Source organism: Alternaria triticimaculans, assembly GCF_023758025.1.
Source record: "Alternaria triticimaculans strain BMP 0046 chromosome Unknown scaffold_3, whole genome shotgun sequence".
NCBI classification, from domain to species: Eukaryota; Fungi; Ascomycota; class Dothideomycetes; order Pleosporales; family Pleosporaceae; genus Alternaria; species Alternaria triticimaculans.
This window is the reverse complement of record NW_026055960.1, coordinates 2,403,785-2,427,492: the sequence shown is the minus strand read 5'-3', so window position 1 is coordinate 2,427,492 and position 23,708 is coordinate 2,403,785. Positions and strand designations below refer to the sequence as shown.

Here is a 23,708-nt window from a genome sequence, read left to right as displayed (position 1 = left end):
CGGATGAATGTATCCGATCATCCCCGTCACACTGGTAGCGATTAACGTCCCTAGGCGAAGGGTACCAAAGGGCGAAAGATCTGGTTTGACCGTAACTATAAACAGATGATATGCGTGACACGTATGACATTCGGTAAGCATGGCCTTTGAACCGGCCGCTAAAAGCTGACTGCATCGTCTTCGAAGGATCTAAGGCCGGCGGCCGTGGGGTCCGTCGCTGTTCGCATAAGCCGATCCTGCCTGCTGCCGGGCGAAATGCGGGTATGAATTACTCCAAGGTGACGGGAGCAACGACTGGTCTGTGACATTGACCATTGTCGATATTAGGACGCGCTCTGCGTCTAAGGATTTCCGCTAGGCACGGACGGAAAGTTTGCAGGATTGTTCAGTCGTTCGCGATTCCGTTTGGCAATCTCAGCATTCCGCAGCTTGTCTAGACGCATTTGATAGAAGTTCCTGTGCAGGGTCAGTATGTAGCTGGAGCAAGGAGCCTGTGAATGCGGCCCCACTTGTTGAGTTGGTATATGCGCGGGCCAAGTTCAGCCTGGGCTTGGTCCTTGGTTTTGGAGAGCTCCTTGATCTGCATAAGGAGTTAGCACAGTGATGAATTGAAGGTGCATATCACATGCTTTGTCGTCTTTGGCTTGCTCATCCTGCTTGTCCTCTTCTGCTTCTTTGCCTTTGGCCTCCTTCTCTTTCTCCTTGTCTTTTTCCTTATCTTTCCCCTTCCGCTTTTCCCGCTTAAGCTTCTGCTTCTCCTCGTACTCTTTCTTCACAGCTTCGATCTCACGATCCAGCTCTTCTTGCTTCTTCTGGTCTGCGACTCGTTTGGCTTCATCCGCTTCCGGTTGACAGAATCCACGGTCGACCAAGTGTCCAGGACATATGTAAAAGAAGTCCTTCAGAGAAGTCAGTATGGTTGAATTACAGCCTACCATTCGTCGTTTCGCACCTTGTTGGTAGGAGTAATCAAAACACTGGTAGATGGCTTGTAGCAGATCCAGCAAGCCTTCGCGGCGTTGTCCGCCACACGACGAAGATGCCACAGATTCTCCATCGAGATTCCAAATTGTGTTCGCGGTTGTTGTCTACGTCGGTAACAGAAGCGCGTGAGTGCGCAAAGTACCTAGGTATCTAAGATGACGCAGAACGCAGTAAAACAGCAACAGACTAGTCTCCTGGTTGCTCTAAGGTCTATGTTACTCCAGAATTCAACCGAGTGATATGAATGCTTGATGCAGTCTTGGTTTGTAGTGACGAAAAAGGGCGTAGAGGTTAGTAGTTGTGATGAAGGGTGGCTGTGCGAGAGATGCCAGCATTAAAACTAGGCTCGAAGCAGCTTAGTCAGAGTCACTTTGAGGCAACAACGATCAATCCAAAGAATAGATTCCCACCATCAGTGTCATCGATGTTTCTGAGGTCCTCTCGAACTCTGAGGCTCTGCAATTCCAGCCCCAAAATCTATCCGACTCTTAATCTGCGCCCTTTCAGCCCTATCGGAGCTCTGTCTAGCAATTTTGCAAGTGCGTCATCACGTTTTCCGTCTTGAAAGAGAACATCTCAACTTATAAATTCCGTACTAATACACGTCCTAGCCACAAGATCATTCAGTGGGAATCCAATATTACATATACCCAACATGGCAACAGAAGCCCCTCAACTCAAATACATCGATGTCGGTCCGCATCCCAACACCTTGCCCCATCCACCACTAACCACTCCAGATCGGCATCAACTTCACAGACCCCATCTACCGAGGAGAATACCACGGCACCAAACGGCACGAAGATGACTTCGAAGACGTGATCCAACGCGCCGTAGATGCCGGCTGCAAGAAATTCATGGTAACAGGTTCCGACCTCGAGGAATCCAAACACGCCGTTGAAATCGCCAAAGCGCACCCAGGACAATGCTACGCAACCGTCGGTGTACATCCCTGCTCTGCAAAACACTTCGATACGCATCCTGGAGGCCCATCTGAACTGCTATCTGCGTTGAAGAGTCTGGCGCTTGAGGCTAAAGAAGCGGGTCATGCGGTGGCGTTTGGCGAGATAGGACTTGATTATGATCGACTGTTCTTGACGGCGAAGGAGCCGCAGTTGAAGTACTTTGAAGCACAGTTGGACATCGCGATTGATGTACAGCTACCACTTTTCCTCCATTCGCGGGCTGCGAGCGAGGACTTTGAGAAGATTCTCACGGCGAAATTGGAGAAGTTGCCGAAACGGGGGCTGGTGCATAGTTTTACTGGAACGGCAGAGGAGATGAAACGGCTTGTTGATCTAGGATTTGATATCGGGGTTAACGGTTGTAGCATGAAGAGTGAGTCTTTTCGAGCCTGTCGCGACTGCTTATTCGGCTGACTTGGTTTTCTAGCCGATGAGAACATCGAAGTTGTCAAGCAAATACCACTTGAGCGTCTGCAGATCGAGACGGATGGCCCGTGGTGCGAGATGCGACCTAGTCATGCATCAGCCAAGTATCTGCAAGACGCACCTCCGCTACCCAAGGCGGTCAAGAAGGAGAAGTTCGCAAAGGGCATGATGGTCAAGGGGCGGAATGAGCCAGCCACGATACCACATGTGGCACATGCGATTGCAAAGATCAAGGAGATCACCGTGGAGGAGGTATGCGACGCGTAAGTTATCCTTTCCCTTCTGATATGTACAACAGGAAGATGCTGATCATGATGTAGAGCATGGAAGAACTCGATCAAGATGTTTGGACTTGGTGAGACAGCGTAACCCCATCACACCTTACTTGGTATAGACTATGCATATAGAAGATCGATTTGTACAAGAGGAATCTGCTCCCTCAAAACTCGCAGATAAAACGACCAATGACTAGACCGCACAACCCAAAACACACTCTACTTCCTGTACCACATCCTGGTGATCTTGGTATGCCTCATCTTCTTCTGCAGTTGGAAGATTCCGTACATGAGCGCCTCGGCAGTAGGCGGGCAGCCGGGTACGTAGATGTCTACTGGCACGATCCTGTCGCATCCTCTTGTGACCGAGTAGCTGTAGTGGTAGTATCCTCCTCCGTTGGCGCAGCTGCCCATGGAAATAACCCATCGTGGGTCGGGCATCTGGTCGTAGACCTGTCGCAGCGCTGGCGCCATCTTGTTTGTGAGGGTTCCGGCTACGATCATGACGTCGGACTGTCGGGGCGAGGCACGGAAAATGATACCGAGACGATCCTGATCGTATCGTGGGGTAGACAAGTGCATCATCTCGACGGCGCAGCATGCGAGACCAAAAGTCATGGGCCATAGGGAGCTTTGGCGGGCCCAGTTGGCTACTTGGTCGAGTGTGGTCCTGTTGCCGCACGTTAGCCTGTGCCTTTGTACATCCCATCCTGTCGCCCTGCCTCATGCTCCGGGGCTTTTTCAAGGTATCACATACAATGCGTATTGCATAGCACCCTTCTTTCCCTCCTGACTCGGCAATGGCACCTCGACTCGCGCGGACTTCATCGGTGGTGGCGCTCCAGGGTTGCCGGGGATGGTCGCGGGCGTCTTCATGGTCGTGGCCCTATCCGAAGAGCTCGAGGAGAGGAAAGCAGCGCTTCCGGCGCGGAAGGGCATGAGCGCCGTCGCGGGTTTGGCTGTCCACACTGTCAGTCCCGGTCGGCGGCGAGCTTTCGGGGTGGCGGGGACAAACCTCGCAGAGCCATTGAGGCCGCAGACCGTGTTGTCGAGAACATGATTGCGACAGACACAAGGGAAGGTCGGGAGGGAAGGAGTGGAGAGGCGAGATGTGGGGTGGCGGTCGAGGAGTCGCGAAGTTGTGTCGATGAGGTAGGTGCAGCAAAGTGCTTGGCGGAAATCGATTAGTCGTCGATTTTGGTGGCGTCTGATAGGTTAGCCGGCGATCGCTCCTCCCTCCATCACCCTTTCGGTCTACGTCGGCCAGCCTACTCCGCATACTCCCAGATCCACCAAACCCATCCAAGCTTGTGATATCGTTTCAACATGTCAGGCCGGGTAAGAGTGAAAGTTCCAAGGACTTGGGGTATGCGCTGATGACTGTCCCAGGTCCCGTCCATTGCGTGCATCGGCGTAATTGGCAAGCATGTTAGTACACCTGGTATACATCTCCAACCTAGATAGAATTGACCCTTTTGATAGAACAACCCCCTCCATATATCACTTTTCCCAGCAGAAGAGAGGGCGCCACTGGAGTTCCAGTTCCTTCTTTCGTCATGTCTAGACATCTTCGAAGCCCGCCTACCACACAAAACAGCAGATCAAGACTTTGGTCTTCTCCAGGCCGTCGATGAGAGGTTAGCGATGTATGGATGGCTCACCAATACCGGAGTCAAGTTTGTCATTGTGGTCGACATGGAAGGAAGGCCAGCTACTGCGCTTGACAGCAAGACCTCGACTGCCGTTGGGCTGCGAGATGCAGATATGAAACCCGTAAGCTTGAAGCTGTCAAGATAAGCGTCATTTTCTAACATCTATTAGGCGTTTAGGGCGTTGCAGACAGCTTACATCAAGCTGTTAAGAAACCCGTAAGACTCCAGGACGATGCTCGGTTGAGACGCATACTGACTTTGGTGCCATTATGTAGGTTCTACGACCCAGATGAGCACTCTCCAGTCACAGCAAATGCCGAGCAAAGGATCGGCTCGACTCAAATCACAAGTCGGAAGTTCATCCAAGAAGTCAAAAAGATAGCCGACGCATGGTCTCCAGGCGTCACCAGCATTTGATTCACCTTATACCAAGCACGATACCATGTTGCATCAGGCCGGCGTTTATAGCAAATATTCGATTTCCACGTTCTGATTGCCAACCTCCCTTCGTTCGATGCCGCGTACCACGTCGATAAAATATCGGGACTTCCCAAAAGCGCTAGCGCCGATTGCAGTCTAGTCCAATGTCATGGCAGATCACCTCGGCCATGTCGAACACTCAAGCATCATGCCACATAGACTTTGACTCTTACAACCAATGACTACCAATGCCTTCCACCGGTGTTACCATCACCAACCCCTTGGTGCTCTATCGCAGTCTCATTGCTACACAGAAGATCCGACCTGATCCTGCGCAGCATCGCCTGGGTATGACGTCTACCATTTAGACGAAACTAGTGTGAGGATGTACTAACATGAATTACAGCATTACATTTACAAAAGCTCTACGACCGTTTGATTGACTATGAACCGAGTGTAGAGTATTCCAAGAGACTCCAACAACTCACCAGAGCCGTCGATGCGGGTCAAGATGCATCATCATCAACAGATACCCATGTCAACCGCTTCGGTAGAAGGGGCGTGTGGACATCTCTCCTCGCGCAAAAAGACAAAAGAGACTCTGTAGCGTTGACGCGTGTCCTAACCAGCCACGATGAAGCTATGCAACTGCAGAGTCCAAAAGGCCTCATGCTCCACGGCGAAGTCGGAACGGGGAAATCCATGCTCATAGACCTGTTCCAAGACTGTCTACCAAACCGCAAGAAGCGACGCTGGCACTTCAATACCTTCATGCTCGACATCATCTCGCGCCTAGAGCAGCTCCGCATGTCGAGATCGCTAGTCGCTGGCCCGGGAGCTACTCACGATGAGTATTCCCTACTCCTGGTCGCACGCGACCTCATTGAGAAGTCTCCCATCCTCTTCCTGGACGAATTCCAACTCCCAGATCGTGCGGCTAGCAAGATTCTGTCTAATCTTATGACGTCCTTCTTCCAGCTTGGCGGCGTGCTCATTGCGACTAGTAACCGCATGCCGGAAGAGCTAGCCAAAGCCGCAGGCATGGAGTTTTCGCGCCCAGTAAACCGGCTCAGTCGCCTGGGATGGAGTATGAGTAAGAGCACGTATACACGTAGAGACGATGGAGCGGGCCAGATGGGAGAGTTCGCTGCGTTCTTGGAGGTTCTAAGGGCCCGGTGCGAAGTTTGGGAGATGGAGGGGAAGAAGGACTACCGGAAGATTGAGAGAGAGGAAGAGGAGGAGAGGAGGGATAGTGTGCAGATGCCTGCTTCCGAAGCTCTCGCTAGCACCACGTCAACTTCAACTCCAGTAGCTGGGGCGACGGGTACCGCAGAAGTCTCCGACGCACCAACAGACTCCACCACCCCATCAACCTACCTCCCGAAGAACTACCTCATCCAGCCCACCACGGCCGAAACCATGATCGAATTCGGAGAATCTTTCAACACAGTTGTCGAATCCGCAACCAACCACTCCTACCCCATTCCCTGGGAACCCGCAACGCTCACCGTGTACAACCGGCCCTTAGAGATCCCTGCGCAATACAACGGCGTAGCCTTCTTCACATTCGCGGAACTCTGCGGCGCGGTTCTCGGTCCCGCAGACTACATCACGCTGGCATCCACCTACCACACGTTCATCGTAACCGACGTACCCATCATGGGTTTACTAATGAAAAGCGAAGCACGACGCTTCATCACACTCCTCGACGCCATGTACGAAGCCCGCTGCAGACTAATCATCACCGCAGCCGCCGGCCCAGACGGCATCTTCTTCCCCGCCAAAATCCCCTCCTCTGCATCCAGCGAACCAGGCCAAGAAACCCTAGACTCCGACGCCGTGTACCCAGAAACCTATTCGGAAATCTACCAAGATCTCAACTCGCCCTTCCGACCAAACATTTCTTCCTACTCTTCCGACACGCTGTCTGAAGACGCACTCGAAGACGATCCGCCGAACCGGTCTCGCCAAGTGGGCACGTCGTTCACGGACGAACGCAAGTTTGGGCCTGGCAGCCCCGACTTTGCGAATATAGGGGGCTTGACGGGTGAGGATGAGAAGTTTGCGGTTAAGAGGGCCGAGAGTAGGATTTGGGAAATGTGCTCAAGGAAGTGGTGGGAGAGGTTTGCTGCTGCTTCGTCGGCATCGGCGACGGGTATGGAGAGTGGAGACAGGACCGGTTGGTGGAGGCCGTTGCCGGTGGAGTCGAGACATTGGGAGAAACCTTTTTCTGCTATTTCATCCCGTCCTGCCCCTGCTGCTACTCCAGCGCCCGCCCCAGATTCGCTGCCGCCCAATACGAAGATCCTGTCGAGAGATGAGCTGGAGAAGGATCGACAGAGGGAAATGGAGGATATGTTCAAGCATGGGGCGAGTCCGTTCCGGACGCATCCTGATGCGCCGCCGAAGTTTAGCTGGACGCATGCTTGGGGCATGATGACATGGGGGAAGAAGGCTGGGGCTTGGGGAAAGGGTGTTGAGGGATTGAGAGAGAGAAAGGATGGAGATGAAGTGAACGGTGAAGAAGGGAAAGAGGCTGGCGAGGTGAAGGAGAAGAAGAGAGAGTGAGGTGGACATGGAGTTGAATAGTTGATTGGGTAGTTATATATTTTCATCATAGATGTGAAGATCAAGTTCGTATAGTTTTCTCTCATTCGAACCACGGATCTAGTCACTGAATATTCCCCTTGTTTACTACGAACGCTTCCAGCGCGGAAATGGCAGCCCATAGCCTGTTCTCCGCCTCCTTGAACACGACACTCCTGGGCCCGTAGAAGACCTCATCGGCAACCTCCTCGGGATGCCTGGGCAAGCAGTGCATGAAGCTCCAGTTGTCCTTGGCACCACCCCGTTTCGCCAGCTCAGATGTGATCTGGAAGCCCGAGAAGGCTTTTAGGCGTTTGGCGGTTTCCTCTTCCTGGCCCATGGACACCCATGTATCTGTCACGAGGATGTCAGCGTTCTTGATGGCTTCTTCGGGTGTGTTTGTCTCGAGCAGTTTTCCCGGGTGGGGAGAGGTTTGCGCAGCGTGGGAGATGACTTCGCGCATGGCTTGGGGGATCTCGTAGCCAGCGGGGGTTGCGACGGCGATGTCGATGCCGAGTTTTGTTGCGCCGATGGCTAGATCGAAGAGGACGTTGTTGGCGTCTCCTATCCATGCAATCTTCAGGCCTTCGAGACCGAGAGAGGTGGAGGATGTTGAGGGGTAGATTTCGGCCATGGTGAGCAGGTCGGCGATGATCTGGAGGGGGTGGTAGAGGTCAGAGAGGGCGTTTATGACGGGCACGCTCGAGTGCTTTGCGAGGTCGGCTACGTCGGAGTGAGGGCCTACGCGGGCTACGATGGCGGCGGTCATGCTGGAGAGGACGAGCGAGGTGTCGTAGAGAGACTCGTTGACCTGGAATGCTATGTCAGCGGGCACTCAGGATGTGGAAGGAACGACCGTACACCAAGTTGAATATCGTCCTTGCCGAGGAACATAGGAGAGCCACCAAATGCCGCGATGGCGCCTTCTGTCGATACCCTCGTGCGCGTGCTCCGCTTACTGAAGGTCATTGCGACGGTCCTGCCTGCCAATGCCCCGCGCATCGAATGCGGCACCTCGCCTGTCTGCTTGATGGTCGTCTTATGTTGGTGTGCATTTTGGACGAGCGTGGTCAGCTCAGCAGGTGTGAGGTCGGCTATAGAGAGGAGATGTCGGGGTGCGAATGGCGATGTCGGCGGTGTCGCTGGTGAGGTAGAGTAGCAGCGGCGCAAGCTCCGCAGAGCAGCGGGCGAGGGACGGAAAGCGGGCATGTTGCTTCAATTGCGTGTCTGAAGCTATACGGAGTGAATCAAAATATTTATATCGTCCCAACAGCAGGCAATTGAGTCACAGGCGCGGGCCTGTCAGCAGTGAATTATTGTGAAAGCGCACTAAGAGGTGACGCATGTTTGTGGAGACGCTGGGGTCGGGGCTAGCGGCCGCGGCAGGCACGGGCACACGTCGCTCCTGGGCGTCTTATCCGGCCCAGGCAGTGGCTGAGTTCATGACGAGACGATGAACAACACCCTCCACCCGTCAACCGCCCTGTTTCCTTTCTTTCTTCCTTTCACCTCGACCCGTCCATCTCTCCGCATGTCATGTCCCTCGCCTGGACGCCCCTCCGTCTGAAGATGGACAACCCCGAAGAGGAGCAGTGGGGCTCCGCCGCCAACACCCGCAACTCTAGTTCGCGCCCGGCCTCGCACAAGTCCGCCCGCTCGTCGCGCTCAGCACGCTCCCAGCAGTCGAGTCGCACCACCGAACAGACGCCGCTCCTGTCGCAGGAAGACCGCGATGAACACGACAGACCAGACGACGCGGAAGCCACGCCCGCGACACGCTCGTTGCTGCGCTCGCTCAGTGGCTCCTCAGATAAGAGCGGCAGTGGCAAAATCCCGCTGTGGAAGAAGCGATGGCCGAGCATACTGGCTCTCATCCTGCTATGTCTGCTCGTTGTCTTCATCATGCTCGGCTTCCTCGCCAAAGAGAGTATCGAGGAGTACTCGATGCAAGCCGCCGACTTCAAGCCCACCAAGCTTTCCGTGGACGGCCTGACGGACCACGGCGCGAAGGTGCACATAGAAGGCGACTTTACCATGGACGCGAACAAAGTGAAAAAGCAGAGCGTGCGCAACCTCGGCCGCTTTGGCACCTGGATTGCGCACGAGGCTGAGACGGGGCCCTTCGATGCCGACGTCTACCTGCCCGAGTACGGCAACGTCTTGATTGGCACGGCCAAGATACCTGGCCTGAAGGTAAACATTAGGAATGGCCACACGACCCATGTCTCGTTTATTGCGACCGTCCAGCCTGGTTCGCCCGACGGTATCCGCAGCGTCGCCAACGACTGGATCGATGGTCGACTGGGGCAGATAAGGCTCAAGGGCAAGGCTTCCGTCCCTCTCAAGTCTGGACTGATCAACATTGGCGAGCAGCTCGTCGAGCAGTCCATGGTCTTCCAGAGCGGCGACATTCCTACTCTTCCCCACTACAACATCACGAAACTCAACCTCGGCGAGGCCAAGCATGGGCAAAAGGGACTCGGTGCCGACGCCTCTATCGTCGTGCAGAACGACTTCCCTGTCCAGATCACGCTGCCTCCAGTAGCTGTCGACGTGGGCATTGAGGGCTGCTCGGCATCCGACAAGCACATCATGCTTGGAACTGCTCAGACTGGGCAACTCGAAATCAAGCCCAACTCAGACGTCAAGGTCGATGTCACTGGCAACGTCGACAAGCTCTCAGATCGCATGACTGAAGTCTGCCCCAACTCGGCCAAGTCTCCGCTCGACGCCTTCTTAGGCGACTACATGAAGGGCCAAGACGCGACCATCTACATCAACTGCTGCAAGTTCCCTGACCCAGCTACACCCGACTGGGCCCGTGAGCTGCTCAAGGACATTACCGTTCCGGTTCCGTTTGCCGGAAAGTCCATGGGAAGCCTCATCAAGAACTTCTCTCTTGCCGACATGCACTTCAGTTTGCCCAACCCTTTCGCCGAGCCTGGCACACCTGAAGCCCGTCCTAAGATCTCTGGTATCGTCAATGTCGATATCGGACTACCCCACGAGATGAACTTCCCCGTTGATGTCACCCAAGTCAAAGCTGATGCAGATATCTATTACCACAAGAAGAAGCTCGGAAAGATGAACCTTGAAAAGTGGCAAAAGGCAAACTCCACTCGCATTGAAGGTCATGGCTCCGAAGGACCCTCCCTCCTTGTTCAATCCGTTATCAAGAACGCACCCATCGAGATTCTCGACGATGACCTCTTCAGTGAGGTTGTGCAAGCTCTGCTCTTCGGCGGCAAATCAATTCTGATGGACCTCAAGGCTGCGGTCAGCGTTGGCGTGGATACGCCCATGGGCAAACTCGCAGTGCGAGGCATTCCGGCGCAAGGTGTCGTACCAGTCAAACGTTCGTAACCAGTTCGTGATCCAAGTTTGGCCGCGATTCTTGCAATTAGCTAACTTTTGGCGTTCAGCGATTCGTGGCGGCAAAGACGCTCAGCCCGGTGACGGTAAGGACGAGGCGAGCAAAATCAATGTACAGGTTGGTAATCTAGCCATTGTCGAAACTTCGCCCACTTCCCTTACCATAACGGCCCTCGTCAACTTTACGAATCCTTCGAAATACTCTGCTACGGTCCCTTACTTTAACATCAACATCCTAGCCAATGGCTCTCACATTGGCAGTGCGACGGTTAAGGATATGGAGGTTTCTCCTGGTAACAACACGAACAAGCTTGCGTCTGTCCTCTGGGATCCCTACACATACGGTGGCGACAAGGGCAAGAAGATCGGAGCAGAACTTCTCTCCCAGTACATCTCAGGTACGTGCTTCACAGCCATCACCACGCATCCAATCACTAACACAGCTGCCAGGCTACAACACCACGATAACCGTACAAGCTCACGAAAAGTCCGTCCCAGCCGTCCCCTTCATTGGCCGCTTCCTCTCGCAATTCCCCATCGAACGCCCCATGCCGCACATGTCCACACCCAAGAAACCCGACGACGGCTCCAACCCCGACCCAGACGATGATGGCCGATCCCACTTTATCCGCGGTACCACCATGCACCTCATAACCAGCACCGCCGTCTTCACCCTCGCCTCCCCATTCCGCTCCACCACCATGTACATCACCAGCATGGACGCAACCGCCTACTACGAAGGCCACACTGCGGGCAAAATTGTCTACGACTCGCCTTTTGCTGTCCCGCCTGGCCTGTCGGAATCACCTCGCCTGCCCGTGGACTGGTCATTTGGTAGTCTTGGTTACGAGGCTATCAAGAGGGCGCTGGGTGGGCAGTTAAAACTCAGTGCTTTTGCATATGTGGGTGTGAGGATTGGGGAGTGGAGGGAAGACATTTGGTTCAAGGGTGGGAAGATTGGTGCGAATGTTAGGCTTTGAGGGGTGGGCAGTTGAGGATGTTGTATTCGTTGTGTATACTTGGATGGGTTGGACTGTATACGCCTGGTCGCGTTGGTTGGGTTACATCTATACAGGCAGGAACGGCGTTGAGGTTCTCGAAATTGGCTACTATAACGCTCTTGACGTATCAATAAGACATGTTTCTATTTTATCAACATCTCTGTTCCGGGTTCTGGGTGTTCATCACTTCACGGGTACACCTTCTCGTGGTGTCTTCTACATTAGGCACTTTGTATGCATGAACAATCGCTTCTCATTCTCAGCGTCATGGCAGCTAGCGCCATATATTCCGTTACGACTTCTGCCAGCGAACTGGAAACCCATCTCTTGCCACGAACCAGGCAGCCAGCCCTCATTGTAGACATTAAGACCCGTGTCGTATGTGCGCCATATCATTCCGACCTAACCAGAGGTTCGACCAATCCATCATCCAGCCGACCATTCGATCAAGCAACCTTCCATCCAGCTCCATCAAAGACCAAAGACAAGAAAACGCCCAGTATGCAATAGAAAAAAAGATTGATCCCGACCTCTCTCAAACACCATGTCCGATATGCAAGCCCGAATATGCCCGTCCGTTGCTAAAAGGAAAAAAGAGTGAAATCCGGACAAACGCCGTCGCTAATAGTATGCAATACAAAACAAAGAGAACATTTTGGCAAGTACAAGTATAAGAAGCAGTAGAGGTAAAGGAGAGAATACGTACTTACGTTGCTGTGCATCAGCATAACTTGTGTAGGCGAAGTCAGAGGTACGTTACGGTCGATGCGTCGTGGGTAAATTATACACGTCGACTGGTCTGGCTGAGCAAGCGATCAGCCCGCTCGAAGACGTTGAGCGTGTTGGAAGGTTGAGAGACGCGAGGCGTGTTTGGGACGGTCGCTTGAGCAGCTGCTCCTAGGGCGGCACTGAGGGGTGTCGCCGGAACGGGTGTGCCGTACCCACCCGAGCCTTGCGACCCGAAGCTTGCATTGGAATATGGCTGCGCGGAGAAGACCGAAGCCATCGCCGGGATAGACGTGTTGATGGGGCCTGGGAACGAAGGTCCGCCGCTCGAAGACATCGTCCCGTTGGGCTGTTTCATGAACCTAGGTGGTTGGACGCGTGAAGTGATGGACGACAAGCTCGGTGGACCCATCAACCCCGTATTGCTGCTAGTGAGATGCGACCACGGGCTGTCGTTGATAGCAAGAGTGGCTTCTTTGACCATCTTGTGCAGTGGCCGCATAAGCTGTTTGATCTCTCCAGAGAGCAGCTTGTGTTCTCGGCCCTGCTGGGTATACGCCGCGGCAAGTTCTTGCCAAGCCTGAAACAAATGTAAGTCAACATCCAGTTCGCGAAACTTCGATTCGAAACAAGACATGGATCAACGTACCCTGATGAAACCCATGCATTGCTGCCAGAACTCGGGTTGGTTCCTAGTGTAGCTGTCTTTGAGCTGCATCTGTGACAGGCGGGCGGCAAGAGGATTTGTCATCTGCTGGACATCATTGCTCTTATCAATGAGGTTCGCTAGCGCCTTTATCCTGGGATCCTCGTTGTCAAGATCGCGTCGCAGACCGTCAAACTGTTCTCGCATCATACGTGTGATCTGTGGCATGGATTGCCTGCAGCTGTCGGATGCATTCCTGAGTTTCGAATAGACTCGGTCAAATTGAGCGTCTTCATCTGCTTCGTCGAAACTGCTGGTCAGTGTGTTCGATCGGGTCATGGAAGGCGCTAGTGTTGAGAACGACTCTCCGGAACGCGGCGTGGCGGCACTGATGCTCGTCAAAGTGTTTGATCGACTATTGTCATTGCTGTGCAGTATGACTGGCGGAGGCATCTGATAGCCACCGTTGCGCTGGGGCGGTGATGCCTGGAATCGACGATTCACCCTCGATGGGCGTGCGCGCACTGTAGCTACTGGGTCAGGATTGCTGGGCTTGCGCAAAGTTACCGAAGTGTCCTTGAATTGCGCACCCAGGATCGAACAGGCGTTCCTCATCTCGATCATGCTTGCTTGCTGGAGAAACAAGAAAGTCCGCATAATGTGCACATTGGCGTTCTGGGTGATCTCGACGCGGTTCTCGGCAATTGAGAGACTGATGGACATGAAAGATTCGAGGCACCTTAGCGCATACATGTACACGCTTCGGGATAGCTTTTGAGCATCTTCTTCGTCCTCTTCGACGAGCCTGTCAAACTTGTGCAAAACCTCGTTCAGCGCTCGGATGTTCAGGTATGTAGTTGAGTACCTGCGGTAAAAGTCTTCCTTGCGACGCAGGCTTTCTTTCGTCTTGGCCGTCAGCTTGATTGAGCGTACCATGTGTGAGACGCAGTCGTGCAGCTGAGAGATGGCATAGAGAAAGTTCTTGGCAGCTTCGACGACAATGTCCGGCGCACGCGAGTTCCGCCTGTGTTCTCGTACATCGGATAGTGGACGGTTCGCGAGGGACCTGACGGTACCGGTATCTCCATAAACGCCAGCGGTCGCAGGACCTGACAGGCCATTCGCTGCGGAGTGAGCAGGAACAACAATTCCCTGGCTGAAGCCGCGGAAGTGACTTGTCCGCCGCAGCTCGTCGACGGAACCCAGCTCAGACGTCTTGTTGGTGTATATGCCCATCCGCTTCTGGCGGTGCGACGAAGGCCCTGAACCCTCACTCTGGCTTCGATTACGCTCGTTATTCCCGTTTGTCAAGACCAGCGGCGAAACCGGAGGCTTCTTCGAAACGACGATGCCCGCGCCATTGCCGTTGCTCGTTGTAGAACCGACGCGGTAGTGAGATCGAACCGGAATAGGTGGGACAGGCAGGCCGGGAGAGTCTGCCTTGGCGTCGGAGAAGCCATCGATGTTGCCTACACTGGGCCTGACTGGGAAGCGCCCCCCGTTGGCTCGCTTCGACGGACGCGGTGTCTCCGGGTTGCTTTCGGTCCAGCTCTCGTCCCCAGAAGACTCGACACGCAGTCTTTCCAAATCGGACCGCTGACGCTCCTTTGCAATGTGTTGTCGCATGAATCGTTTGACTTGTGTGGCTATGACGGCATCGCGCTCGTTTTCGTTTGCGGGTGAGGGGGCGTTGTCCTTGATGGTGCACACGTCGGGCGGGGGGAAGACCAGCTGGTTGCCGTCTAGCTTAAGGACCTGCAAGCTGTTGATCTCGCCCAGACACACGGGCAATTCCTCAATCTTGTTCTTTGCGATTGCCAGCACCTTCAAAGACGTCAAGTTTGCAATTTTGGGCGGGATGACCCTGATCTTGTTCCTGCTCACGTCGAGGATTTCCAGCGAGGTCATCTCGAGGATCTGGGGCGGTGTCAGCGGGTCTTGCCGGCGGAGGGTACTGCGGGGGCCAACATACGGCATTGGGAATCTCGCGCATGGCATTGTAGCGCACGTTGAGGTAGCGGAGGCGCCTGCATTCGATGAGGCGCGAGGGGAGGGTCGAGAGAAGGTTGTGGGAAAGAGCGAGCCTAACAGGTCAATAAGTCTTCTCTACCGCCAACTACAGGCATAGCAGGCGCGGGCGGCAAGGCCGTGTACCTTTCAATCTCGGCCCGGATGACATCGATAACCTCGTCAGGCAGACGGGCGATGTTCTTGTGGCCCAGGTCAATCGTAATGCCGGGCTGCTGCTGCTGCAGTTCCCGGGGCGTCTCGGCGGCGGCGCGGTGGTTGATGTCCTGGCGGGAGTGCTCAAAGGCCGCCTTGGTCAGGGCCACAACCTCGTCGTCCGAGATGGGCGTGGGCGCGTCGTTGCTCATGGCGAGCGGGCACTTGTCGTGCGCGGCGGGGGTGCTAGAGTCGTGGTGGTGGCATACATGCTGTTCGCGTGCACAGCGACAGTGAAGCTCAAGTAAGTAAGGAGCCACCTGCGGTTGGTTGGTCGTCGCCTAGCCCCTTTCGGCCGTAGCGGCCTGGGCCTGTCAGGTCCCGCTCAAGTCGAAACATCACTGATCAGCTCGGAGCCACCGCAGCGCCCCATCCATGTCCCAGCCCGCTGCTGACACGTCTTGGGCGCTTGAAACGCGTTTTGACTTTGCGCCTGCTTCGAGTGACGCCGAACACCTTCCCCAGCAGAGGCAGGAACGCCGTCTGCCCACGTGACTGGCGAGACCGTTGGCACGGCTGGCCAGTCTCCAACGGCCAAAACGGCCGAAAACCTTAGCCACCCGCGTAATCGACAGGATTCCTGCCGTCCGTCTCCGCATCCCATTCGGCCTTTCTGCAGATGAGAAGTCTGTCTACACGTTCCTAGGCGATCGAATATAGAAGCTGACCAGCTGCAATCGGCTTATGTCTTTATATCTGCGCTAATGCTCAACACCAGATCTGATCTGACATGTCGACGGATCCCATCGTGAACGCTATGCAAGGTACAGGCATCCTCCGATCACGCTAACCCACGCCATAGGATTCTGGCAGCCCGTTCTGCGTCATGATTGAACGTATTTTGGCTGGTTGGGCGGGGACGTGAAGGCTGGGTATCGGGGCATTTTCACATCCTACTTTCCTTTTTTCAGATGCCATGATCCAACCTCACACAACCTGCGATGGACATTGACGACGCCCTACCGCCTGCCATCCGTCGTTCGCCGAGAGCTGCCCTCGAGGCGCAGAAGCAGTACAGGGACCACCGAACTTTTGATTTTGACGAATCCGACGAAGACCTGGATGAAGCAGCCCCACCCCCAATAGCGCGCAGTCGATCTGCCTCAATTGACGGTCAAGCGACATCTCGTCCTGCCTCAGCAGGCCTCAATCCACTCCGAGCGCATCCAGTCGATGCGCCGCCGCCAAAGAATCCAGCCCGCCAGTTTTCTCGTCCGTTTCGAAATGAAGAACCTCAACCTGTGCGGTCAGCCGAACCGGATCCCCAACTTGAGCCGCAATCAACGCGACGACACCCACGCGGGCTCATATCATATCGCAACAATAAGAGGGAAATCAGTAACATCAAGCGCTTTCCTCCCCATCTAAGGCGCCAGACTTCACTGGAAACTATCAACTCGGTAAACACGACAGCTTCTGATGATCAGAGCATCTATGGCCATGATCCGCCTGAGGTTGAGGCTCCTTCGCCGGATTGGTTTACCTTGGAAGACGATCCGCCGACCAATCCTCCGCCCAGTATCATGTCCAAACCCTCTTCGATGAACTCATCAAGTGGAAGCTCGAGGCGAACGTCGACACCCGTAGAGACACCCTTAGAGTACGGGAGTCTCGATCACCACACACCGCAGTCACTATTCCGGAAGATGATGCCTCGGCGGTTGACAGACAAGTCGCAAGATCCTCCTCCCAGCCCTACTCGCCTAGTCATAGCAAAGTCAACTTCGGTTGATCGGACGTCCGCCCACATCTCCAGCTTTTCAAGATCAACAACATCCGTATCAGAAGAGCAACGATCTATGCCCGAAGAACGTTCCCTTCAATCTGTACTAGACAACGTGGAGCGAAGTCGATCTGGCTCAAAGTCAAGCGGAAGCAGTAAGTGGAGTGCGAGCGACTTCGACACAACTACTCTGTCCGAAGCTGAACTCAAGAGGTGTAAGAAGAAAGGCATCAACCCAGCCCTGTACGCTGAGATGCGGGCGGCGAAGAAGGGAAAGTGGACTAGTCCCATTGCTGGCAATACCTTCCTTTAGTGTTCATGGCTCGGAGTTACGATACACCTCCGCTGATGCGCCCGACCCTCTGGGAGGTAGGATCCCCCTTACGTACCGGCAACCGACACGACTTTCATACACTTGCTGCTTTTACAAATTCCGAGACCATGGCGCGTGGCTTGAGCCCAGCAGCGATTACACCGTACAAGTCCTCCTTCGGTTGGAAACCTTATCCTCGTGTCAATGCTTGGCGACCCAATCCCAGACATGTGACGTCCTTCATTCCACCGCCCACGCCTCACTCAGACACCAACCGCGCGCATCGTGCCGTTCCACGGACCTTCTCGGACGGCGACTATCGGTGAAAGGGATGACATCTCGCCGTCCTCGGGTGTAGCCCTCCACATCGGCGAGAACGTGTACGGCGAGGTGGTGTACGCAAATTGCTACCAATGCGTTTTGAGTTATGGGTGCATCGTCAATATGTTGGTCTACAGTTCATCGTGTTCTAGACACGTTGACCTGGATATTGTGTGCAAGCTCATGCAGATGTCCTTGCCCTTTTTCTGTCGCCGCTGCATTGTGAGCGCATCGTCCGAGTTCCGTCCTTCTCATATGTCATCGAATGGTTTTGAGCTTATGGTGTATTATATATCTCTTTCATATGTCCAAGGGGCGCATAACGGAAACTGGTAATGGTATTAAGCGATGGAGTCTCGGTTCGTTTCACCGTCTACAGATACCAATAGTAATACATCTTATCAAGATCGACTATCGCGAGGTCTACCCTGAACGTGAGAGACATTCCATCAACATCTGCTCACTCGAGCAGAAGTAGTCATGTCGATGTACGTAGCCTGGACTACATCAACGTGTACTTGATATCAATCTCGAGTGCTTGAGCCATGTTCTGTGCCCGTCATGTCCACGACATCTCGCACTCTCATTGCCATAAGTTGAACCCGCCATGTCTAACAACGACATCAAGGACGCGTCGCGATACTGGCGGCCAGGTAGATGGCCAGAAATGGCTCAAACGAGAGTACACTTGAAAGCGATTCAGACAGCGGCAAAGAAAATGCCAACGAAGCGCAGTCAAACATGAAAAAGAGACCACCCTGAGCGAAGAGTTTGAGTGCCTACACTGGTTAGTCTTCGAAGACACATCTCTTGTCAAAATACGCTCCGACGCATTCACAAAGCACAGCTCCGCACTCCTACCCTTCCTGCTCCACCTCATCGCAAAACAATCCGCTAGTTCATGGTCCTGCCGCAAGATCACCTTCGAACTCCTTGCTCTAACATATATCAAAGCCCCCAGCTACAGGCAACCTCGCCGCCTAAGCATTACCAGTCCAGATAACGGCATTATCATCGTTGCCAATGCAGCTGAATAGCTCTCGCCCTACATTGACAAAAACAGAGAGGACATATCTCAAGTCGTAGGGTTCAGCATGAAGTTTGATCCTCTCGTCACTGACATAGACGACACACCGGTGAATACCAAACTCTTCTTCGTAGGGGCCTCAGACAATGTTATTGACGGGGAATATTACGCTATAGGCGTAGAGATGAATGATAGGATGAGTGTAAACACTGAATACCAAAAGAACAAAGTAACAAAATCCCCAACGGTCTATTCAAGACCAGGGGAAGCGAGTTAGGGCACTGCCGCATCATGCAGAACCCATTTTACTCTAACGAAAACCACACCCAGACATGTATTCGCCTTCTAGAACCCGCGACATAGATTGCGCGAGCATACGTCGAGCGAAGCCCATTCTGACACATTGTCATTGTCGTCTATTGACGTCCATGTAGTTTACCGGGGAACAAGGGAAATGGTAAGCAAAATAGATTAAAGCCCTACTATATGGAAATAGCTCGACACACGCGCCCAGACGGCACCATGGCAGTCCACGGCCGGCCCGGATCGGTCAGTCAGTGGAGGTTTAGGTCTAACCTTCTGCGAGAAACCGAACTCTGACAGGGACGTGGATGTCGAATAACTTTCTGCCATGGACGCGGCGAGCAAGGCGCGAGTGCGGATTAAATGACGTGCTTTCACGTGCCTCGCTATATGTATATGAGTGCATGTGGTATCGTGAGAAACTTACAGGACCGATAGCCCATGGTGTTGGGTATTTTGCCCATCAATTTTCGTCAGCCTCATCGTCGATCGCAGGGAAGAATGTATCGTGGGAACCTTCCTATTGCAGAGAGCCGTGAGAGCAGGCCCGAAGGAGGAGGGCGGCGGCGCAAGTTGATTAATCTGCTCGGTTTGGAAGGTCTAGAATATTGTTGGGGGTTAGGAAAGTAGGGGTGATGCCTCATCTCCACGATGTTGTGCTGGTGCTCCACGCGCAAAAGCGCGATCACGATCCACGATCACTGCTGCTCGATCACGATGCGGCATGGGGGTGACGCGGTGTAACGTGCCGCCTTGTCCAGGCTTTGGACATGGTATACACAGATTGTACATGTTTGAATGCACTAGCGACCCGTGTGTGCAGTAGTACGGGCGGAACTTCGAGTTTACATCATGCCGTTTTTTGCTGAACATGGTGAGGTTAGTGCAGACACACTCCCCCTACCGATCGTGGGTTTAAGCGGGGCTGAAAAGTGTAAGCAGAGGCATAAGCTATCCGGAATACATCCCATATACATACTTTTACACCGATACACGTATCGAGTAAGAGAGGCCCCAAAGTATTGGCCAAGCACACACCAGAGCGAATCGCTTAGTCGGTTATTGTGATGCTATTCATACCAATATCGCCATCATCGATTACTTGCAAGCATGCAAGGCACCATCACAGCCTGTTCCTTCTCCATTCCGACATGTGCTCCGATCCATCCCACCACACGCACACCAAGATCAACAAACTGCAGTGGCTGTGAGAGCCCACTATCCTAACGGCAGTTACTGCTTAGCGCCGCTCGTCACACACGATCATGTCTCATGGCGCATGCGATCAGCGGCGTGCTGCTTTTGGCCCTGCTTCCTGCCCCTCACTAGTGTCTTTGATCCGCTGACACAGCTGTCTATCTTGACCTCAACGGGAAGGCGACGATCAGTGTGCGCTGCTTTTGCTACGTCCTTCGCGCTAACGGGATAAGGAGAGCTGGCGGGAAAGGTAGAATGCTGCACGCGGGTTGGACGACCACTTTGCATGCTTGGGCCATATTGCGTCGATTGGTTTGCTTGAAGATTTGTGTCATTACAAACTCGCGATTTCGATGTTCGACATGCAATGGCGTCGGCGGTTCAGCTGCGCCCCCCTTAACGTTCGTGCGGGGTCGGGAATGCTAAGACAGACTTCTTTGCCTTCCGCCAGTTCCCCATGTTCCTATTCGCGAGGACGCGCAGGGAGATTGGACATGCTCCGACCATGTCTTACGTGAACATAGATGGGTAGCATCTCCACTGGGTAACGAGCGAAAGATCAGCGGGCTTTTGGTACTCCACAACGCTGCTGTTGTATCTCTAGGTGATCGTCAACACTAGGTGACGATTAAACCTTCGACGTCACATCGTGTGGCTTATCTCCAGCGAACAGATGTGCTTTCTAGAAGGCTTCGAGAAGTTTTGCCACTCTCGTGTTTGCTTTTGGCTGCGAAACCCCTCTCTTGGCCCAGGTCCATGTGTTCCATGCTGGTGGGTGCGATGATGGAAGAGAGATGAGGGGTAAGTCGCACAAAGCGGCCAGGGTAAACAGGTCTATTACGTTGCGCAGACTTCGTCATCGTGCCTGCGCGAATTTCGACGTCGTTGGTAATAGCTATGCAATTGAGAGACTGGTTGTACGTTTAGCTGGTAAGATCAAGTTAGCCCGGTGGAGTGATTTTTTGCGGTTTACAAGTCCGTCGATAACGATGTTACCTGTACATTGACGAATCACGGCTTTACGTCCCCTTTCTGCTCCGCGGAGGGCATCTTGCATCGGCGAACGGGTGTTGCCGTCAAGTGGTTAGTCGGTCGGTCTTGGTAGTTTGTAGTCCGGCTTGGAACGTAATGATTACTGGTAGGTTTGGACGGCGTACTGCGCTGCTGGCAAGTCTATCTGCAATGCAATGGCCGCGCGGGAGGCTGTGCGCTGGGTACAAGTGCCGGGCAGGCTTGGGTGGATGGGGAAGGAGACAGGACAATCTCAGTGTGCGCGCGGGAATAAAGCGATAGAGTTGCGGGAATGGGAGATTGCGATACTGTGAATAGATCCTTAGATTGATTGAGGCTGAAGAACTGCGAACGAATAATTGCAGCGCTCATGTTCATGGTTGGTGTGTGCACGATACCTGACGAGAGGGCGACCGTTGAAAGCGATAAAATCTAGTCATGTAGCGTACCTCATACCTAGGTATCTTTCCATTGTGACCTTATCAACCTTCAATTCGGATATACATATACGGAGCGACGTCGCTAGCTTGTATAGTTGATCAGCAACGCGAAAAGCTCCATGACTCTGCGCTGTCGAGATCTTCCGCCCCAAGCGTCAAGGTCCTGAAGTTGAGGTCGTGCTTGAGCACACGCCAACACAATATCAAATACCTCGACGAACAACACCTTTCAACAAGACAAGGCATCCCAGAGGCCGTCGAGTCATATCTTCCACCAGTATCCAAGTGAAACATGTCACGCCTGAACATCGATTCAACGTCCCATCTTTGAAACGAGTTTACCCGCATGCTACCTCGAGCCGCCGTAAGCGCTGAACGACAACAATATCAAGGAGGCCATGGTATAGCACAATACGGATATCGCTGATGCCGTAGATACTACCTGGCCCGGGCACAGTATATGGGAGATTTGTAGATGCTGGCCGTATACCGTATACATTCAGCAATGTAACTCCCCTTAGACATCACATCGTCGTCCCAGGAGAGCGATTACCTTATCCACCCCAGCACAACGGGGTCCCGAAACCACGTTCGCGGCAATGCAAATGCACGCCAACTCCACGTGCTGCCTCGCTCAAGGGCCCACCTAAAAAGAGAATAGAACAAAACCAAACGTTCGTGCACGAGGGAGGAACCAGGAATTGTGCATAGCGTTTTGTGATGTACACTTTCCCTTAGGTACGCCACCACCAACATTACTCGCTCTCGCATCCTTTGGCGTGCGGCACAGTTGCAGGAAAGGAGGACTTCGGGCTTGGCAACGACATGTGAACGGCGTTCTGGACACGAAGGGCGGATTCCGCGTGCATGGGATTGGTAATGTGCCATGTTCCTGAAGTTTGGGGTCGGCGAGCGGGCTGGCGCGCTCGGTTACACGTCGTTGGTGCTGCGTGGTTGAGCTGGAGCGCGAGGCTGATCGGTGTGCTCATGTATGTGATATAGGGATAGAGTTTGGGTTCATTGGGATGATGTGAGAAAGAGATCCGCGGAGGCGGCCTATCGTTACGCCTTGGTTGGTGTGCTCGTATGGTGTATGGTTCGGATCCGGATAGAAAGGGGAGAGGCGTGCGAGAAAATAGCAATAGCCATCTGAACAGTATCGTGCACGCCTGAAATGTGGCAACTATCGACCGACTCACAGCACGTGGCCTAAGACGCCACTCCGTGATGGGACAACTGCCATGACAAAGTCTCCGCCTACTCATCCTTCCACCCCAACTTCAAGTTCACCACCCAACACATTGGTCTACGCTTCACACGTCACGCATCTTCCTTCGGCGATTGCCCTCGCACCGGGCACCTCGGGCACCGCATCCCTTACCCAACCCGTGGCCATGGGTAGCACATCAATGGCGTAGCTGAAAGTACACGATGGAAAGAAGGGCTTTCCCAATCCAGCAGCTCATTCGCCCGGGTCCTCGGCGACCGTCTCCAGCCCAGCGGAGAGAAGTAGGGGCGGAAAGGATCCAAGGGATACCGCGGAGTCGGTGTTCAAGGAGTGGAAAGGAGATTGCTATTAGTGGTGTGTCCCATATGACCACCGATGGGCGTCCCGGTTATACGGCGAAAGGGATTGATTGAGGATATCCCTTTGCTTTGCGTTCGGCGATTCCTTGCGTAGCCTATGCGCACGAGAAGATCTACATGCTGTCCCGGACGAAAGAGCGCCCGATGCAAGGCATCAGGTTGGTGGGCGCTTTGTGAGATGCGATTTGTTGATGTGGAGGTAATGGAGTTCCGATATGTTGGTACAGAAAGGGAGTCGGAGGTACCACGGCGATGGCGTAGACAACCTGTATCCGACATTGCCTGATTGAGTAAGAGCGTCACAGCAAGGGAACGGCATCGAAACAGTTTTTGTGTGTTGTTGACCAACAATGGTAAACAGTCGTGATTCTAGCGCTTCATGCGCTTTGGTATCTACTCCAATCCGAACCCCATCCATGCCTATGAACAGTCAATGCGCCTCGGAAACAAATCCGAAGCACGCCCGCCTTGGGGCAAAGTGAAAAGTAGCCGTAATGATACAGAAAAAAT

At 53.7% G+C, this 23,708-nt stretch overlaps 8 protein-coding genes across 8 annotated transcripts; 4 read left to right on the top strand and 4 right to left on the bottom strand.

Annotated features, from left to right (window-relative positions):
• Positions 1-341: 341 nt before the first annotated feature.
• Positions 342-1,057, bottom strand: J4E78_003512 (uncharacterized protein; the record flags this gene model as incomplete). The annotated part of the gene is made up of 4 exons (XM_049364152.1): positions 342-456; positions 510-580; positions 630-899; positions 953-1,057. 4 exons carry the CDS (start codon positions 1,055-1,057, stop codon positions 342-344), a joined length of 561 nt encoding a protein of 186 aa, XP_049224817.1.
• Positions 1,058-1,639: 582 nt separating this feature from the next.
• Positions 1,640-2,744, top strand: J4E78_003511 (uncharacterized protein; the record flags this gene model as incomplete). Its single annotated transcript, XM_049364151.1, has 4 exons — positions 1,640-1,675; positions 1,725-2,322; positions 2,377-2,638; positions 2,696-2,744. 4 exons carry the CDS (start codon positions 1,640-1,642, stop codon positions 2,742-2,744), a joined length of 945 nt encoding a protein of 314 aa, XP_049224816.1.
• Positions 2,745-2,869: 125 nt separating this feature from the next.
• J4E78_003510 (uncharacterized protein) lies at positions 2,870-3,708 on the bottom strand (the record flags this gene model as incomplete). The annotated part of the gene is made up of 3 exons (XM_049364150.1): positions 2,870-3,320; positions 3,408-3,609; positions 3,666-3,708. The coding sequence occupies 3 exons, from the start codon at positions 3,706-3,708 to the stop codon at positions 2,870-2,872; spliced, it is 696 nt and encodes a 231-aa protein (XP_049224815.1).
• Positions 3,709-5,364: 1,656 nt separating this feature from the next.
• Positions 5,365-7,290, top strand: J4E78_003509 (uncharacterized protein; the record flags this gene model as incomplete). The annotated part of the gene is made up of 1 exon (XM_049364149.1): positions 5,365-7,290. One exon carries the CDS (start codon positions 5,365-5,367, stop codon positions 7,288-7,290), a length of 1,926 nt encoding a protein of 641 aa, XP_049224814.1.
• Positions 7,291-7,393: 103 nt separating this feature from the next.
• Positions 7,394-8,517, bottom strand: J4E78_003508 (uncharacterized protein; the record flags this gene model as incomplete). Its single annotated transcript, XM_049364148.1, has 2 exons — positions 7,394-8,119; positions 8,170-8,517. 2 exons carry the CDS (start codon positions 8,515-8,517, stop codon positions 7,394-7,396), a joined length of 1,074 nt encoding a protein of 357 aa, XP_049224813.1.
• Positions 8,518-8,844: 327 nt separating this feature from the next.
• On the top strand, positions 8,845-11,660 carry J4E78_003507 (uncharacterized protein; the record flags this gene model as incomplete). The annotated part of the gene is made up of 3 exons (XM_049364147.1): positions 8,845-10,663; positions 10,731-11,078; positions 11,131-11,660. The coding sequence occupies 3 exons, from the start codon at positions 8,845-8,847 to the stop codon at positions 11,658-11,660; spliced, it is 2,697 nt and encodes an 898-aa protein (XP_049224812.1).
• An 802-nt stretch (positions 11,661-12,462) lies between these two features.
• Positions 12,463-15,428, bottom strand: J4E78_003506 (uncharacterized protein; the record flags this gene model as incomplete). The annotated part of the gene is made up of 4 exons (XM_049364146.1): positions 12,463-12,987; positions 13,057-14,970; positions 15,026-15,137; positions 15,208-15,428. 4 exons carry the CDS (start codon positions 15,426-15,428, stop codon positions 12,463-12,465), a joined length of 2,772 nt encoding a protein of 923 aa, XP_049224811.1.
• A 789-nt stretch (positions 15,429-16,217) lies between these two features.
• On the top strand, positions 16,218-17,312 carry J4E78_003505 (uncharacterized protein; the record flags this gene model as incomplete). Its single annotated transcript, XM_049364145.1, has 1 exon — positions 16,218-17,312. The coding sequence occupies one exon, from the start codon at positions 16,218-16,220 to the stop codon at positions 17,310-17,312; it is 1,095 nt and encodes a 364-aa protein (XP_049224810.1).
• Positions 17,313-23,708: the final 6,396 nt, after the last annotated feature.